Source organism: Babylonia areolata, chromosome 20 (assembly GCF_041734735.1).
Source record: "Babylonia areolata isolate BAREFJ2019XMU chromosome 20, ASM4173473v1, whole genome shotgun sequence".
Taxonomy (NCBI): Eukaryota; Metazoa; Mollusca; class Gastropoda; order Neogastropoda; family Buccinidae; genus Babylonia; species Babylonia areolata.
Genome location: NC_134895.1, coordinates 53,446,734 through 53,465,422, shown reverse-complemented (window position 1 = coordinate 53,465,422; position 18,689 = coordinate 53,446,734). Strand labels below are relative to the sequence as shown.

The 18,689-nt window shown below is 38.6% G+C and overlaps 2 protein-coding genes across 9 annotated transcripts in view; one reads left to right on the top strand and one right to left on the bottom strand.

Annotated features, from left to right (window-relative positions):
• The first annotated feature begins 1,799 nt into the window (after positions 1–1,799).
• Positions 1,800–9,042, top strand: LOC143295187 (RWD domain-containing protein 3-like). Its single transcript, XM_076606759.1, has 4 exons — positions 1,800–1,885; positions 3,233–3,750; positions 4,764–4,879; positions 8,888–9,042. Exons 1-4 carry the CDS (start codon positions 1,810–1,812, stop codon positions 9,012–9,014), a joined length of 837 nt encoding a protein of 278 aa, XP_076462874.1. The 5' UTR covers positions 1,800–1,809; the 3' UTR covers positions 9,015–9,042.
• Positions 9,043–10,199: 1,157 nt separating this feature from the next.
• Positions 10,200–18,689, bottom strand: part of LOC143294725 (dual specificity protein phosphatase CDC14AB-like) — a 53,615-nt gene continuing 45,125 nt past the window's right edge. For all 8 annotated transcript variants that reach the window (XM_076606168.1, XM_076606162.1, XM_076606166.1 and 5 more), the window contains one exon: positions 10,200–17,268. In XM_076606168.1, the coding sequence (XP_076462283.1) occupies positions 17,242–17,268 (27 nt within the window). In that variant the 3' untranslated portion in view covers positions 10,200–17,241. The remainder of the gene's footprint in view (positions 17,269–18,689) is intronic.

Here is an 18,689-nt window from a genome sequence, read left to right as displayed (position 1 = left end):
TTTTGGTAAAACTATCCCATGCTTAGAACATAGTCTTCTCAAACACATAGTAAACCCAAATATCATCCATGTAATCATAATACCCAACCACATGTGCACAGTCACAGGAATGTATGAATACTCGCACTCAGACTCTCACACACCCTACACACACACACACACACACACACACACCTCTACAATTTGCTTCTCACAGTTCTTTCTGTCTATTTTGCATGTAGAGCAGCAATTCCCACAGTCCAGTCAATGGTGGTGAGCTTTTTGTACTTTAAAGATCTGTACTTTTCCATCGTTCTGTAAATTGGGCTGCAACTCCAACTTTCATTCTTTTCAGCATGTGGGCTTTAAAAAAAAAAATCTTTTTATACTAAGACAATTTTACCAAGCCAGCTAAGTAGCTATATTCCATTTTCAGCAATGCACATGCTTGGTGTTTTCTTGTTTTCATAACCACCTGAAGGTGAACATTTCAACTGGATCTTCAGTGGTATTTGATCTTATGCATGTGTAAATATGCCTAGGGGATTAAAGCATTAGCAGTCCGCATATATGCTGATCTTGGAGATCAGAATATATCCACCCCTTGCCCACCAGGCATCAATAACGGACTCAAACCCAGGACCCTCGGATTGAAAGTCCAGGGCACTAACCACTCAGCACTCGTCAGTTCTTTTCAGTCTGCCTTCCATATATGACTAAATGGTGTGATACAGTGTGCTGCAGAAAGATGCAACTGGTCATGACACACTGTTCCTTTTTCACACACACTCTCTCTCATCTCTCTCACCCAAGTCCGGCTCTTCACTGCAGTCCAGTTTAACACACTCAGCTCATAACAGCAAACCAAGGTGCAAGATACTTGATTGGTCCAAGGAGCACTTCAGTGGAACATACCTGCACAGGTCATCATGCAGAGCAACATATCCTAACTGTGACTTGTACACGCCTGTACAACTGGGTTATGCTGCTGGTCAGGCATCTGCTTGGCACAAGTAGTGTAGCGTATATGGATTTGTCCAAACACAGTGACGCCTCCTTGGGTAACTGAACAAAACTGAACTGTACAACTAGAGTATGACAACTTTTACAGTCACCATAACACCCACATGCAAACGCTCATCATGAATTGCTACAACTTATACTGCTGCTTCTGTGACACAGCCTTTAAAAAAAAAAAAAAAAAAAAAAAAACATTCTCCAGCTTTGACAACCACACTGCCTTTTTAAAACAACAACAACAAAAAACAACAAAACATTCTTCAGCTTCAGAAGGATTGAGAGAAGGATGAATTAACTCAACAGACAGGGACAGAGAGATGGGTTGGGTAAATGTTTTTTGTTTGTTATTATTTGTTTTTTGTTGTTTATTAAAACTTAAAGATTGATTCAACAAAGAAAGTAATATTCAAAGAATTAAAAGAATCAAACAAACGAAACTGAAATAGATAAAGGAATTTATCGTGCTCTTGTGTGTGTGTGTGTGTGTGTGTGTGTGTGTACTGTTTTGCTCAAGGAAAGTTAAGAGGATGGTCCAAGTCCCAAGTGATCACTTTCATGTAAAACACCACAATGAAAAAAAAAAGATATCCGTGGAATAGGGTGATTTTGGGGGATATTGATTTCTCCTCCTTCCCCAAGTGACGACAGTGAAGAAGCCAGACCACGGACTTATAAATAGATATCGATATACCTTTAGATATAATATCTATACAAATCTATTTTTGTACGTGAACCACAGTATTCAAGGGAGGTAAGTTGGTTCACTTTGCAAATGGGAGTTCTTGAGAGTGCTACACCTTGCATTACACAATGGCAGACGACGAGGAGCTTGAAGTGATACAAGCAATTTTCTGCCAGCCTGGAGAAATATGTGTCACCGATTATGGTATGATATTGCGATGTTTCTAGTCTGCCCAATCTTGTTCTTTCTTTCTGTTCTTTGCATTTATCGAACTGCACTATTTTCTCTAAGTTAGAGGTACATGTAAACATGTCGCAGTGAGCCTCGGTGTATCTCAAGTGATCAGTAACACTTTTAGTAGCAGCCTGTTAAAAACAACAACAACAACACCAACAACAACAAAAATCACGTAAAGTATAATCATAACAATGCATCCGAGTGTACATATGCACTTTTGGAGATTTATCACAGAAAAGGTGTAAATGTTGTAATTGTACATTATATTGTATCTTAGTAATGCTTCACCTTCTGGATAACATGATTGAAGACAAAAGCGGTAGAGAGGATCATCCAAGTTTTAAAGAACTTTCATTGTGTCAGCAGGTCTTGCATTCATGACTCTGTAAATGTAATGGAGTTCGACATAAACTGCCTACTGCAGAGTGAACTGTGCTTTGAGTCTTCAGTGTTGGCAGATTCATGGGGGACTCGTTGGACTTGGAGGGACATGGTGGCCGTCTTCACTCTTGTGGGGAGGGGGAGATGTGTGCTCACTCAAGCTCCATGACAAATCAATTAATGTCATCAGTTGGGGACATAGTAGCTGGTGTCCTAAGTTTGTTAAATCTGAACGGGCACAACTGAACTTGACCAATCTGACTTAATGTCAGTGAAGGGTCTGCTCTGGTGTGTGACCTACTGGTAACCTAAAATTGACTGTTCCCTGTGGACTACTGATGCTGGAACTGTAACAGATGAACCTGCGTGTGGCTGTGTATAGTATCTCAGAATCAGTGGCATGAGAGTAATGTCACAGATGCAGATGGGGCACAAAAGAATGTGTGTGTGTGTGTGTGTGTGTGTGTGTGTGTGTGGAGAGGGAAAGGATTGTTTGCAGAATTTTAAGGGAGATCTGTAAAAAAAAAAAAAGAAGAAAGAAAGGATTGAACCTTATGAAGGGAAGAAGAAAAAGAAAGATGGCATCAGGACTGACCAGTTAACTGGACAGTATCAAGATGATCGCAGCCACACGTTTCAATCCTGTGCTCTTTTAGTCTTTAACAGGCTGAACAAATATGCCATATAATGATATGCAGTTAGAAAATACTGGCATGTAATATTTGTGTAATTTAAACAAAGCAGCAGTCTCATTTTGCTTACATTATTGAATGATTATATAATTTATTGATTTTTTCAACTATATATCAGTTTGCAGTTGTCCTTGCTTTTGCCACAGCACAGAATTATATGATTTTAATAATCTAATATGAGCCACATATGCAGTATCCTTACAACAGACTAATAGGTAATCACATAATATGCATTGACAAGGTGGTGAGGGCGGCAAAGAAGTGAAGGTGAGACTCGAACCGGACCTTGCCAGGGATGAGCCTCCCCATGGTGTGACCGCCCAGCTGTGCCTCTCCCTTCCGTCCAGCTACCCCTCCACACAGCCGGACATCTCTGTCCGCAGTGACAGCTTGTCCAGAGAGGAGATCACCCACCTCCGAAAAAACCTGTGCGCTTACGCCACTGAGAACCTCGGCAATCCGATCTTGCTGGACCTTATCAACTTAGCTGGAGATTATGTGCACAAGCTGGTTGAACATAGACAAGAAGCAGCAGTGAGAGAGAGTAAGACTTGCCCCAAGTCACAAGAGGCAGAGGGGGTCCAGAGTCAAGGCACCGACTGCAGACTGGTGCTTCTACACCTAGACCACATGCGGGCCAAGACTCAGTATGTCAAGCTGATCAAGAAATGGGTCGGGGAGTTGAGTTTAAATGGTTGCCTGATGTTTTGTCAGCGCCTTATTCTCATCGTGCTTCAAGGGTCCAGCAGTGCTGTGAAGGTAGAGCGTGTTGTATGTGAGACTGTCGGTACGTGTGTGGTTGCTTTGATGAGCGTTGTGTGTGTGTGTGTGTGTGTGTATGTTGCACATTCCATTGGGGGGTGTGTGTGTGACCTTTACTTTATATATTTGTTTTATTTCATATTAGGTATTGTATATAGGATTTTATATGGAGGGATTCTGTCATAAATGTTGGGACTTTGGATTGGAGATTCATTCCATTCATTTAACCCATTCAACCCTGGGGAGTTTCAGCCTCGGCATGCTTCCAGGCCACATTGATGCAGGAAAAACCCACAGAAAATATGCAGTTTGCCTTCCAAATTATGTGTGGACATGTCCAGAAAAAACACAGGAAATATGCTGTTTGCCTTCCAAATTATGTGTGGACATGTCCCGAAATCTGCAGAACTTTTAGAAATTAGTTCCTTTTCTGTACAGTTTTTGGATATGTAGGAAGATGAAAACTGATTTCATGAGACAAAGTCACATGATGACTGATGCCAGACCAATGCTCAGACGCAGGGCTGAAAGAGTTGAGCTTGTGTCACTGTCAACAGTCCTATTTTTCTTTTGCATTTCTCTTTCTGGTTCAGGTCCCAGCTCCAAATTTTCTGAAATTCACATGTATAAGTAAATACTGTGTGAACATGTTGATGTATGTGTTCTGTTTGTAAATGCCTAGGGCTTATTTTCAAGATCAGGCTTAAATGCTCATAATAATAGTAATAATAATGTATAGATAATCTACAAGCATGTGCATATTGTGTATGTGTGTGCACAGTTTGCATTTGTGTTGCATACTATGTGATGTGTTTTGTGTGGTTAATTATGATGTTGTCCAAAATATACACATTTGGTTGGTGTATTATGTCATGTGTGTGTACTTGTGTGTGTGTGTGTGTGTGTGTGTGTGTGTGTGTTTCAAACATGCATAGAAAGCATGCACGGAAATTGTTGTTCGGTTGGGCCTAAGTGAATGTCTGTGATATATATTTATTGTTTCCTGACAGGAGTACATTGTGCGGCAGAGGACTAGCAATGTGGATGTGGACGCCAGGGGCCATGCCTGCAAGGAGCGGATGTTGTCAGTGCTGTGTGATATTCCATTGGAGGGACATCATCACAGGTGAGGGCTTTGGCATCAGTCCCCACATGGGCAGGGTTTAAAGGGGGAAGGTGGTCGAATAATTGAGACGCTTATCTGCTTATGTTACAGTGTCTGTGAGAGTATGGGTCTGGCTTCGAATCCTAGTCTCCACCCTTCTTCCAGGTTTGATTGGAAAATCAGAATTAGACTGAGCGTCTAGTCATTTTATAAGATGATAAACCGAGGTCCTGTGTACAGCATGCTCTTGAAGCACTGAAAAAGAACCCATAGCAACAGCGGTGTAATTTGTTTACGCCTCAGTTTTATGTTGTCACGCAGATATAATGATCAATATTTTGTGAATAACTGGTGGATTAAAGCAAGTGTAGAATTTTCTCTCTCTTGTGTTGACAGTCATTTTTTTGACTGTTCAGCGTAATGTCATTATTGAAAGAGGGTTTTCGATTCCACCCCTTCCCCCCACTCTCACAGCGTCTTTGAGTGTGTGGACATTCTGCTCATGATATATGGTGAATGATAATTGTGTTTCCCTTCGTTCTTTAGTTTCACATCTTTTCACTGTAAGTGATATTAGGTGAAGCTAGGAAAAAAATTGAGGGGGGAAAAGAAATTACTGTGTACGCATGCAAGCAAGTGAAAGTGTGTGTGCGTGCATGTGTGCGTGTGTGCGTGGTGTGTGTGTGTGTGTGTGTGTGTTACATATAGAAAATGATTGATTTAAGTTTTGTTAAAAAAAAAAGGAAAGAAAGAAAAACATAACAATATAACATCTTTCTAATGAAAAACTAGCAACTGTAACAGCGAACCAACTGGACTATTTAACAAGGATTTGAAAAAGTCATACATTAGCAGTGGACTGCTGAAGATTGTCAACACTAAAGATGATTTCAGTTCAGGGATGTGAGACTTAAACATATGGCAAGTTGGTATATGATCAGCTGTTATGTGAGCACCACAGATGCAAGAAACATTACTGACATACTTGGTCTTAAAACAATTCATTTTCCATCTGCAGATTAGAGAAGTGATTTGCCTCTTTTGAAAATCATTTTGGTAATGTTTTCCCATGAAACCATGTATCTTCTATATATTTTTATGTAACTCCGACTTACCAGTGTTTTTTTCTTTAAGCTGAAATTTTGACCATTGGACTTTTTCTACCATGGTGTAACATTCCTGTAGTGAAAGCGAAATATTTAAATCTAACTCCTTCATGGAACTTCTAGCTCCTTTTTTTAGCCAAAATGTCAACTTTTTCATCACAGTAAAAACCGCAATGAGAAGGAATCCACCAAAAGGTTATGTAAGAGCCTCTAAGAAAGAGTTCATGAATCAAATGGTTCATTTCAGTAATGAGTTCATACCTAACCATTTCTTTTAAAAGTTCAAAAGCGTGAAGAACTGATTTAGAATCAACACAAAATAGAAACTGAAATGTAGTTTTTGGAAAGGATATTATGAAATTTAACGCCATTAGTTCAGCTGTGAAGATGGACTTATTCTCTCAAAGATGAAATGAGTTTTGAAAGTTAAGGTCTGGAATATCGAAAGCTGCACCAGCTCTATTATTTACAACAGAGCCGTCAGTAAATATCTTTCAGTGATTAACCCTTTCACTGCCAGTCAATTTAGAGTACAGAATTCCCTTGTGGTATAAACACAGAAAAGACAATGGCTAAGAATAGCTGGGGATTCCCCCCTGCAATGTATAGAAAATATGGCCTATCCTACCACCGAACATTAAGAGCAGTAGGTTCATGGATAACAGACCAATGATCTGGTCACCTTTCAGTGACATGGGTCCTCGACCATGCCTGTGCATGAATGCGAGCTTGGCGGTGAAAGGGTTAAGGTATTTCTCTTCCAAATGAATTCTTACATGCAGTGTAAGTAAATTTATGTTGTCATCTTTGGTCAGATCAGTATGATCAATATCAAACTGCGCTCTTTGGACTTCCCATACAGGTGTAGGTGATACCACAGACCTCTTAGTAAAATGTGGGGTTTTATTCACGCAGGAATTTGTTAAAATATTTGACGTGTATGTTCCCAGCATGGTTTGAGAGGATATAGATCTAGCTCTCTATGGAAAATTGCAGTTGGATTTGAGTGTTATTTCGGATTCCAAATCATTTTCATCAGTTAAACTTCTCAAGACAAATTTACTACACGCAAGTTCCCTTTGATCCTCTAATGGTAATACTCCCGCTGGACTGTACGTTTTCTTACTGGAAGCATGGACTGGTAAGCCAAGTGCCAGTTTATATGCTCTGCAGACTATGCTTTGAATTTTTTTTAGTAAATATTTCTGTGCACTGAAGTACTTCTTGTGCATATTTTAGCTTTGACCAAACAAGTGATATGCAAAGGTGTAGTAGAGTGAATATATGTCCTGGCTCCATGGTTGTTTGCATACTATTTTCAAGAAGTTTAATGTTTTCCTGGCCTTTGTTAAAATGTAATCGATATGATGACTCAAAGTTAGTTTTGATGTAAGGTGCACTCCAAGGAATTTAACTACTTTTTTATATTCCAGGGTGTTATCGTAAATTTTAAAGGAAGGCAATGCTGTTGAAATGTCAGTCCCTACCGATGTTTTCTTATTTGAAATGGAATAGACTGCATCTTTCATTTCTTGGTGTGTTAGAGGAGCATTAACGTAATGTTGATTATCAGGAGTAGGATCGTTATAGATTTAAGATTTTTCTTCTTTTTCTCTGAGTGCTTTCTTTGCCTGTGGTAGTCCATCTAGTCTGCTTACTTTAGAAAACAAATTGACAAATGCTTCAGTTTTTTCTGATGTCGAAGGGAATTTGTTATTTCCTAAAGTGACAGGATATTCTGGGAGTTTTAACCCATTCTTCATGATATTTAATTGATTCCACACTTTTTTAATATCTTTATAGTCTGAGACTTCGGTGTTACAAAATGTTGTCCAGAATGTTTTCTTGGCTCTATTACTGTATTATTTTTTTATTTGGCGTGGTTCATAGCATTGTGTTTCAAAGTCGATACTTTTCTTCTATATATTCTTACACACACACACACACACACACACACACACAGAGAAAAGTTCATGACATCTTAGTTTACAGATCATTTTAGGAACCGGTATGTCCATGTTGTTTATTGCTGGCTACTGGAACGGTGTTTTAAACCGTCTTCAAGCTTGAGAACTGGAATGCACCCTGTGGCTAAAGACCAAGGAGTTACACTCATTCACATTCATCACAGAGGATGAAATATATCTCCATTCATTATTAACATAATTGTTAGATAGGCACCAAAACTTTTGGGAAGAGTGTTGGACTGATGGGAGGAAGGAGGAAAAATGGTTAAGACGCTCATTTGCCAGTTGTATGTCCGTGAGGGTCTGGGTTCGATTCCCACTAACGCTCATTCAGATCAGACTAGAAACTAAGGTCCTGTATTGAGCACACACTTAGTAACTGAAAAAAAGAACCCATGGCAACAAAAGTGTTGTCCTCTGCCAAAATTCTGCAGAAGAAATCCACTCTGATTGGTACACAGATATATATATATATATATATATATATATATATGCATGTACTGAAGGCCTGACAAACGCGTTTGGTTCTGCTGCGGGTCCAGCATCTGCCTAGCAGATGTGTAGCGTATATGGATTTGTCGGAGTTTTGCGACACCTCCTTGAGAAATTGAAACTGTTGGGACTGATGGTCATGGGTGCTGACCTGTTAGTGTCTTAACCCCCCTTAAAGTGGATACACACTAACACAGGCAGAGGATCAGATGTGTGCATGAAAGATTCTTCAGTCCACATCAGTGTTGGATAGGTCAAGGAAACATGAACTTACACAGCATACACGCCCCTGAAAATGGAGCATGGCTGCCTTACATGGTGGGGGAAAACACACTTGTAGACACAAAATCTTATTTGTACATGGTAGTAAACCCCATTGTTTCAGAATCATGCTCACATTTCATAGGGTTTTTGAGTTTGTTTTTTATAATAAATTTTCTCTCTTAACAATATTGTTGTTTCAGATTTGACAGCTTTGGGGTGGTTGAGAAGAATACAGCAGGAGACCTAGAAGAAATTTTCTCAAAATGGTGCTTGCGTGATATATTTTCTGAACATGTTGAAAGACTGAAACATTTTCCAGGAAGATGAGTGTTAGAAAGTGAGCATGTGTATGAGGAAGGGGAGTGTGTGTGGGGTGTGTGTTGGAGGTGGGGGGGGGGGGGGATAATCACTGCTGTCTTCCTGATGCAAGCAAATGTGTGCTTTGAATGAATGTATGTGTTTTGGTTCAGGAAGTAAATGCTTGGAGAATGATGTCTGTTTAATTGTGTGCGTGCGTGTGTGTGTGTGTGTGTGTGTGAAGCACTCGTAGAACAGTGTCTGGTTTAGTGTGTATGTCTTGGAGTTGAGTGTTTAGTTTTGAGTGTCTGCTTACATATGGTCGAGTGGGATTGTGCACAGGACTTCCAAATTGATTATGTGTGTAATGCCTGCAATTAATTCACTAACAACTGAATGATATGTTCAAGAGGTAGAGCAGCTCAACAATATTTTGCCTGATGCATTCAGCAGAGTTGTAAAATGGTAAACTCCTGCACTCCCATGCAGGCTCTTTCTTCCAGCTTGTGACTGATAATTTTTTTTTTTTTTTTTTTTATCAAACCCAAGATCACCTTTCATGGTATATTTCATGCAGCATTACACTGATGACTGTATGCTCTTTGCACATAGTCTGATAAACAGAGCCATCCCAGTAAGTGGTAATTCCTTCCATACATCAGTGGTATTAGTCCCTGTTCTAATAATGAACATACCCACTTTTGGTGGAAATACTAACCCTAGTCATGTGTCTCCTTTTACAACATTAATATGGTGGAAAATGGATTCTGTTGTTGTTTGTTTAGAATTGTTTCAGTTTTTTTTTGTATTATCTTTTTTTGGCTTTGTTCATGCTCTTGTAAGATTTGTCGGAAATTTATGTTTTGTGTATGAGTTTGAGTATGTGCACATGCACACGTGTTAATGCATGGATGCAGATGGGCATGTGTGTGTGTGTGTGTGTGAACTGTTACCTGCATTGTTGATAGTTGCCCACATGATTCTACCTTCTTAAAAGTTAAAATGGAGGTAGGTTTACCCATTGACATTCAGAACTGAGTAGAGATATTGTTTTGGAAAAATATATTGGGAGCCCTTCCTTCTCAATACCTTTAAAAATACAAAAACAAAGATGAATTACCTCCAGATATTTTTCTTGCTGTGTGTGTTTATCCAGCCTCTTTAACTTTGCAGCATAACCAAATCACACATTCAACGAAACAAACCATCTTCATTCTTACAAATGTTGAGTTTTTTATTATCAAAACAAAGCCCTACAGTAGGAGGATCTGTACAAGACCAAACATGTGATTATAGAGACAATCAGACATATATTGATATAAACTGATGAAACCCAAGCCTGAAGTTTAAAAAAAAAAAAAAAAAAAAAAAAAAAAAAATTAAGCGCTCTACCAGTCCAGTAAAACAAGGTAACATGATTAATATCTCCAACATGAAACATTCTGTTGTTCAGCAAAACGTGAAGTTTGCAGTGGTATGTTGCCCACCCAGTACATATATGCCCACATGCATTTTGTAAAAACAATTATACAGTCAGCGCTTCAGTGAAAACCACAAGCCAACAGACGTGGGACACACACCATCAGAGGTAGAAGGAGACAGGAGGGTTGGGTGGGATAGGGGAGATGGGGGTGGGGGGGCTGGGTAGGGGTGAGTGAGCAGTAGGATCACATCATGACTTTCCCCTTGGCCATGAATTTGTACACAGTCTGTGCAGAACATGATCTGTAGAACTGAACTGAAAATTTTTTTAAAGATGACCATTTCTGTACATGTTCTGAATAGATAGACTCGTTGTGAAGATGGAAGTCTGACACAGGTGTGATCCAACTGACTAAAACATGCGCAGCATCACTGACTAAACACATCCACAAATCCTTCCTCTGACAAAGAGAACAAACAGGCAACTGGAATATCCACTTATGATGAAAAACACTTGTATTGTGTGTCTGTCAGAGACCGGATTGACGATGGGCACTGCCAACTCTTAGAACATGTATATTTGTGTGCTTGCAAACTGAACGTCTGTTCAAATTTCTTATGAAGTTAAGTAAATGCTATATTGTTAGCTATAATCATCAACAGTACAGAGGGATGACAATCTGTTATTTGAAAAACAATTAAAAAAAAAAAAAAGGGACTGTAGTAATTCGTTCCCTGCTCTTACTGTGACCTTGGTTTCGATACCCCTCCACTTCTGTGCTGGGGGCGAGTCTTGTCAAGATCTGTGTCGACAGATTCATGGAGGAATGATGTGAAGGGCCATGACGGCGGTCTCCACTCTGAGGGGACACTCACTCAGTCCAGCTCCTGACTTAGTGATTGCTGTCGTTATTAGTGGGCTGAGTAGGTGGTGTTTTAAGTTCATTAAACCAGAACATGCACAACTGTGCCTCCTTGCAACATAACACTGATAATTCCCTGTGGACTGCCGACAAAGGGACTGTGACAGACACAAGGGTGTGGCTGTATATGGGGGATTTGGAATGAGCAGCATGGGACTAAAGCCACTGAAATGCTGCTGATGGGGTTGTAAAACAAAAAAAAAGAAAGAAAAGCAAATGAAAAATCAACAACCAGTACTTGGTGGGGTGCCTACTGTCGACACTAATTGAAAAACAATAAGATGGTACATGCAGCAAAGGAGACACAGCACAGATACCATTGATCAACAAACTGTTTGTCACCATCATGTTCATTAACATCTAATGACTATCATCTTCATAGCTCTTCATCAGTTGATCAGAAGGCATTTTATGTGTGAGCACAATGAGAAAAAAAAAATTCAAACTGACAAGATGTTGGCAGGTCTCTGGAGTTTTTCACCACAAAGATGTTCACCCCTAAAGTGAAGAATATGTAATATTCTTCTTCTAACAAGTGATTTCACTCATTAGCTGTCAAAGCTGGTGAGTTAACATTTCAAAAGAGTATGAGTGGTCTTTGTACATGTAAACACAAAGACTTTTCATCAAGGATGTAGACAAAGATATCACTGCTGGCATATACAGCTCTGTGTAAAAAATTAAAAAAAATTAAATCTTGCACTCTGCTGTTATAAACCCTTTTCATGAGTACATATTTAAAATATCTCTCTCTGTATAGTAATAAAGATAAAATCTGTTTGTGGATGCTGAGACAACAGCTAAAACAATGTTGTGTACACTTTAAAAAAAAAAAAAATCCCTGTAGATCATGCAATACTAATTATGATAAAGATTCAGACCATCACCAAGATATCATGATTTACTATTCGGGTCTTATTCACAAATATAGGGATCCAAACATGCACACAAAATTATTTCTACACACAAAAAACACTGAACTCTGTTCACAATAGTTCATATATCTTTCTTTTTTTACTTTCTCCCACACCATATATGTATATAAAATGCACATTCGTGTTAAATGCTATAGAAATATAAATATACAAATTTGTATAAATATACTGCATTAACCAAAAAAAAAAAAAAAAAAAATGATGACATTAAGTCTGCAACAACTTAAAAAACAAACAACTACCACAATCAGCCAAAAAAAAGGTGCTACCACATTCAGCCAACTACCTATCTTCCAAGTTAAAAATCCAGTGGCTAAAACCACATCACATTCATGAAAAATAGATGAGAGACAGAGAGAGAGAACATAGAACTGTGCATAGCGATGTTCATTATTTGAATGGTGTAAAAAATAAGAGTAATAAAAAAGCCAGGTTAAACAAAACTCATCCTGAATTAAAAACAAAACAAAAAATGAGAAAAACAAAATGAAGAAAAGACACGTACTGTACTGAGCAATGCATACAACTAAGGCCTCATCCAGGTGTTTTATAAATAAATACAAGGAGGGATAAAAACTCCACACAAAACGGGCCGTTCTGTTCCGCCAGGTTCATGAACTTTGGTCCAGACAGGATCATTCTACTGAACACATTTGAACCACAAACCAATGTCAAAGGACTGCACACTATCTAATGACTTGGGCATCATTAAAAAAAAAATCCATTGTCAACGCTGAAATTCGATGCTTTTGTAAGAGTGGCACAACACTTCTTTGTTGCTTTTTAATAATATATACATAGACAACAACAACAAACTTTACAACAGAAACTGGAGAAGCAATACGCAAAGTGATTTTATCCTTACTGAGACAAATGAGGATTTTTTATGACTTCTTTTTCTTTTTTTCTTCTTCACATTTTACCAAATTTCCAGGCTATTATTCACAAAGCATGAACAGGGGAGGGTGTAGGGTGACACAATCAGATCAATAAACAACAAATCAGAGGTATTGTCTGATCATCACACAGAAATCAATATGGCCTTGACATTATCTTCACCATTTACTGACTGAAAATGATTACAATATATCCTGGTCAACAGAGGTAAATATATCTGACATGAAAACTAAAATAAAAAATAATAAATTACATAAGAATAAACAAACATAAAAGTTTTTGAACCACACTCAAGAATAGCGTATGCCTACATGGAAAAAAAAAAAATGTTCAAAATAAGAATGAGAAGAGAGAGCATCAAACATTACCACTACCTTCACCACAGTCACCATACCGGAACCCCTAACTTTCAATGGTTTTTACATTCTGTCTTGTCTTTTTAAAAGAACAAAACTGAACAGGACTTGGGCAAATTTTGAAACCAATGTATTAGTTGTCTTGGCTCAAACATGTCAGTCTTGCAATAAACACAGGCAGGCCAGAGCTGCCTTCCCTTGCACTAAACCGACTACTAGATCTTTGGCCACATTAAGTAACAGCTACAGTGAACATATTCAAACCATTTAGCAGTATACATCCACAACAATTATCCTCAACCCCCTAAAAAAAGGTGTGTTTTTCTCTTCACATTTACCAAACAAGTCTACAGCAATGGCAGCTATAGAAACCTTGTTTATACTGTGAACTAAAACTTGCAGCACTTGCAAACAAAGTGATCCTTTAATGTCATAATGCTTGTGAACAAACTGGTCCAAATGATAAATAAATGTTCAAGCAATTTAGTTATCTGCATGTCTTGAACATATGTTTTACTTTTTTTTTCTTTTCTTTTTTATATCTCTATCGGTTCCCAACAACTGTTGATACAGTGAAAACACTGCCATCTTCTGCTGTCTCTGACATGATTCATCATCTTCCTGCACTCACTGATGCTAGACAACCAAAAACAATGCATCTACAAGAATACCTGAATAAAAAGATTTCTACAAACCAAGGGAACAAACATGAATACATAAATATATAAATAAAGAGATTTCTAAAAACAAATAGAACAAAGTAGAATACCTAAAGTTATAAATACTAAGTTTTCTTACAGAAAAAAAAGAGAACAAAGTTGAATGCATAAACATATAAATAAAAAGATTTCTTAAAACAAAAGGGACAAAATAATAACCACAATGGCAGTAGTATACTTTCAGCAACTGATACCATGTGTTTCCCTTTTGGGGGGAAAAAATAAGGTTGTATGTAATTCTACATCACTTTCAACAGCAGCAATAACATAGCAAAATGCTCCCAAACCCATAAGAATAAGATGTTGTTAACACTCCACATATTTTGTGCACATTTACAAAATCATCAACCAGACTACTGACAGACACAAAGCCTATGTTGGTGTTATGTGAAGTAAGAGTAACATACACTTCGTACTGACCTCAGCAGATCCTGGATCTGAGCCATAGTCTCAACAAAATATACTGTGAATATATAATAATATATGATATATATATATATATATAAATACAGACAGACAGAGGGAAAGTGAGAGAGAGAAAAGAGTGTGGTGTAAAATTAATTCCTACACTGAGGATAGACAGTGCAACAGAAAGTAAAGAGAATCCTATTTACAACAAAGCAAACATGTGTATATAGATATATATATATAAACCAACCTGCAGCTATACACTGCATTTATATCCGTGAAAACATCAAAACAAGATGTGCAGACAACCGCAAAGACAACACCAAAGAAAGTCACCAGACTCAACAACTACTAAGGAGAAGCAACAAATATATTGTACACATGCAAACATAAATTCACCATAACATCATTACAAAATGTCTGTAAATATATATATATATATTTTTAAAAAGCCAGACATTATGACTGTCACAAACAATGAGGTGGGAAGAGAGAGAGAGGGGGGGGAAAAAAGGCATGGGAATGGTCTCTGAGAAAAAAAAATCTGGTTCAAAGAATTACACAACCAGGATGAACTATATATTATTATTACTACTATTATCATCATTACCATGTTTTACAATCATATGTAGTGATGACTGAACCAAACATGTTATTTCTGGAGGAGACACTCCGGCTTTGGTAGATATCTTCAAACAAAATCAAGACCAAGCATCAGAAATGGAAACATCTGTCTTTCTTCTTTCTTCAATGAAATGAAAGTAGTGTGATCAGTATCACTGTACACAGAATCCAACATACAGTATCTCATTCTTCTCACACAAGGTCCCCTCCAAACACTGTTAGGATTAATGACCAAATGATTTATTACCCTACCAGAACCCCTCCAAACACTGTTAGGATTAATGACCAAATGATTTATTACCCTACCAGAACCCCTCCAAACACTGTTAGGATTAATGACCAAATGATTTATTACCCTACCAGAACCCCTCCAAACACTGTTAGGATTAATGACCAAATGATTTATTACCCTACCAGAACCCCTCCAAACACTGTTAGGATTAATGACCAAATGATTTATTACCCTACCAGAACCCCTCCAAACACTGCTGGGAAGATTAACTAAATGATTTATTATCCTACCAGAACCCCTCCAAACACTGCTGGGAAGATTAACTAAATGATTTATTATCCTACCAGAACCCCTCCAAACACTGCTGGGAAGATTAACTAAATGATTTATTATCCTACCAGAACCCCTCCAAACACTGTTAGGAGTAATGACCAAATGATTTATTACCCTACCAGAATCCCTCCAAACACTGTTATGAGTAACGACCAAATGATTTATTACCCTACCAGAATCCCTCCAAACACTGTTAGGATTAATGACCAAATGATTTATTACCCTACCAGAACCCCTCCAAACACTGCTGGGAAGATTAACTAAATGATTTATTACCCTACCAGAACCCCTCCAAACACTGTTGGGAAGATTAACTAAATGATTTTTTTCCTACCAGAATCACCCCTCATCTGTTGGGAGGAATAACTTGAAAATTTATTACCCTACCAGAATTTACCATCATCATTAAAAACCAACAAACACTCTCTCTCTCTGACAATTTTATACCTAGTCCCTTCAGAAGGTACAAGGGAGCTGGCAACATAGCACTGACCAGAAACTGATACGGTCATAATTATTTTTCTCATTTTCTTCTTAGTTAAAACATTTGCTAGGTGGACCTAACCAGAACGCTTTGTTTGGTAGGAATTCACTCTGTACAACCCACACAGAAACAACACAAGCAAATTCTTCAGGTGTGAATGTCCACGCACACAACACGCTGATCAACTCATGAAAAAAGGTGTGCACTCAATATGTCTGCAGCTCGTTGGCCAATTTCTCCTCTCCCCCACAGGCAAACAGAAAAAAAAAAGAGAAGAAAATACCACCCCTCACATAAATACATACATAGACACATACACAACAAAAATAACCCAAGAATCACATAATCATCCCCTGTAGCCAAATTGATTCAAGGCATAAAAAAAAAAAAAAAAATCTCCACCACTGCAAGTGAGAGGAGAATGGGGAGGGGGGTGTCAGGGTAACATGCGGAAATATTGACTTGACAAACACAAAAATCTTCTCAACAGATAATATAACAAAAGATACATGTTTCTTTCTTTACATTAACAACAACAACAACAAACAAACAAACAAAAACTGCACAAAAAACAGTGACAGAAGAGAATTTTACAGAAAACTGAAGAAAGCAGGAGGGATGTTTCAGGCGAGAAGACAAAGTGCTGAAAGCAAACAAGGAGAAGTGGAAGACAGAGAAAGTAAACCTGCAGGCATCGCAAAACACCGTCAGCAGGCAAGACAGATCCAGAAAAAAAAAAAAAGGTTCAGAAAGCTGCACAACAGACAGCGCAGAAAGAAAGCATACAAAGACGACAAGCTGTTGGCTGCCATAGAAGCTATCACAGCTGTGTGTTAGTAAAAAAGCCTTCTGCACATCTATCTCCATGACTGCTGGTGGTGGTGGTGGTGGCGGCGGCAGTGATGTCATCGTATCACCGTGGGCTTAGAAGTTCGAGTATGTGGCACGGACCTGCACACACAAATACACCTTGTCACCAAAAAGCATTCCTCAAGACAAAACCACACCTGTCACAATAAAGTATTCCTCAAAACAAAACCACACTATTCACCATATGATAGCATATCCCTCAGGACAAAACCACACCTGTCACCATAAAGTATTCCTTGAGGCAAAACTAGACCTGTCCTCGTATGATAGCATATCCCTCAGGACAAAACCACACCTGTCACCATAAAATATTCCTTGAGACAAAACCACACCTGTCACCATAAAGCATTCCTTGAGACAAAATCACAACTGTCACATCACCATAAAGTATGTCAGTTCCAGAATTGAGCCAACACTCCTCCTTTATGATTCAATGTCACTGCTTGCTCTGAAGCCTTGGCAGTATCACAGCAAACAATGTTTCTACCTAATCTCTCTGTCTGCTGAAGAAGTAAACCCTGAGTAACCCTGTGTTTCTTTCATTGAACGCTAGCAGGTGGACTGCTCAGATGCAAAAATACCTACATGAAACTTCATTTTCTTGGCTGAAGATACAGTTGACCTTACACATTTCCACACACGTCATTTTTATCATGTGCCATTCTGTTGTTGTTTGTTTTATATCTTGCAATCAATGACTCATGAATGACAGCCATGCATACAGTCCACATGTTTAATACATGACAAAAGCAGCTGAAGGACCTGTAGCCACATAAAATACAACAAAATTCACTGATGACTGCCAGCAGCCAAACTCCCCACTGCAATGTATGTAAAACTGGGGGCTGACTCAAGTCCAAATCAAGATGGGCACAGGTCTCTGAGTAAAACAATGAGTACTTCAAATACCTGTCCATGTTTGAGTATCCTGCACATGTTCAATTGTAACATCCCTCAAACATGTCAACGCTTCCTCCTGCAAATTTTGTGCCTCACACCCTGATGACCATAATTACAGTTTAAACTGTACATAATTACTGCCCCTGCCTCCAGAAAACAGGAACTGAGTGAACAAGGCAAGTAAACAGCACGCTCAACTTGTGTCCTGACAGAAATAATGACAAAAGACACGAAGAGGAGGGTGAAGAAAGGTGAGAGAGGCAGAGAAACACCAAGAGACAATCAGAAAGAGAGAGGCAGAGAAACACCAAGAGACAATCAGAAAGAGAGAGGCAGAGAAACACCAAGAGACAATCAGAAAGAGAGAGGCAGAGAAACACCAAGAGACAATCAGAAAGAGAGGCAGAGAAACACCAAGAGACAATCAGAGAGGCAGAGAAACACCAAGAGACAATCAGAAAGAGAGAGGCAGAGAAACACCAAGAGACAATCAGAAAGAGAGAGGCAGAGAAACACCAAGAGACAATCAGAAAGAGAGAGGCAGAGAAACACCAAGAGACAATCAGAAAGAGAGGCAGAGAAACACCAAGAGACAATCAGAG

Coding starts and splice junctions, on each gene's coding strand:
- LOC143295187 (XM_076606759.1), top strand. CDS start 1,810: ATGGCAGACGACGAGGAGCTTGAAGTGATACAAGCAATTTTCTGCCAG. Junction 3,751..4,763: donor GGTCCAGCAGTGCTGTGAAG/GTAGAGCGTGTT, acceptor GTTTCCTGACAG/GAGTACATTGTGCGGCAGAG. Junction 4,880..8,887: donor TTGGAGGGACATCATCACAG/GTGAGGGCTTTG, acceptor TTGTTGTTTCAG/ATTTGACAGCTTTGGGGTGG.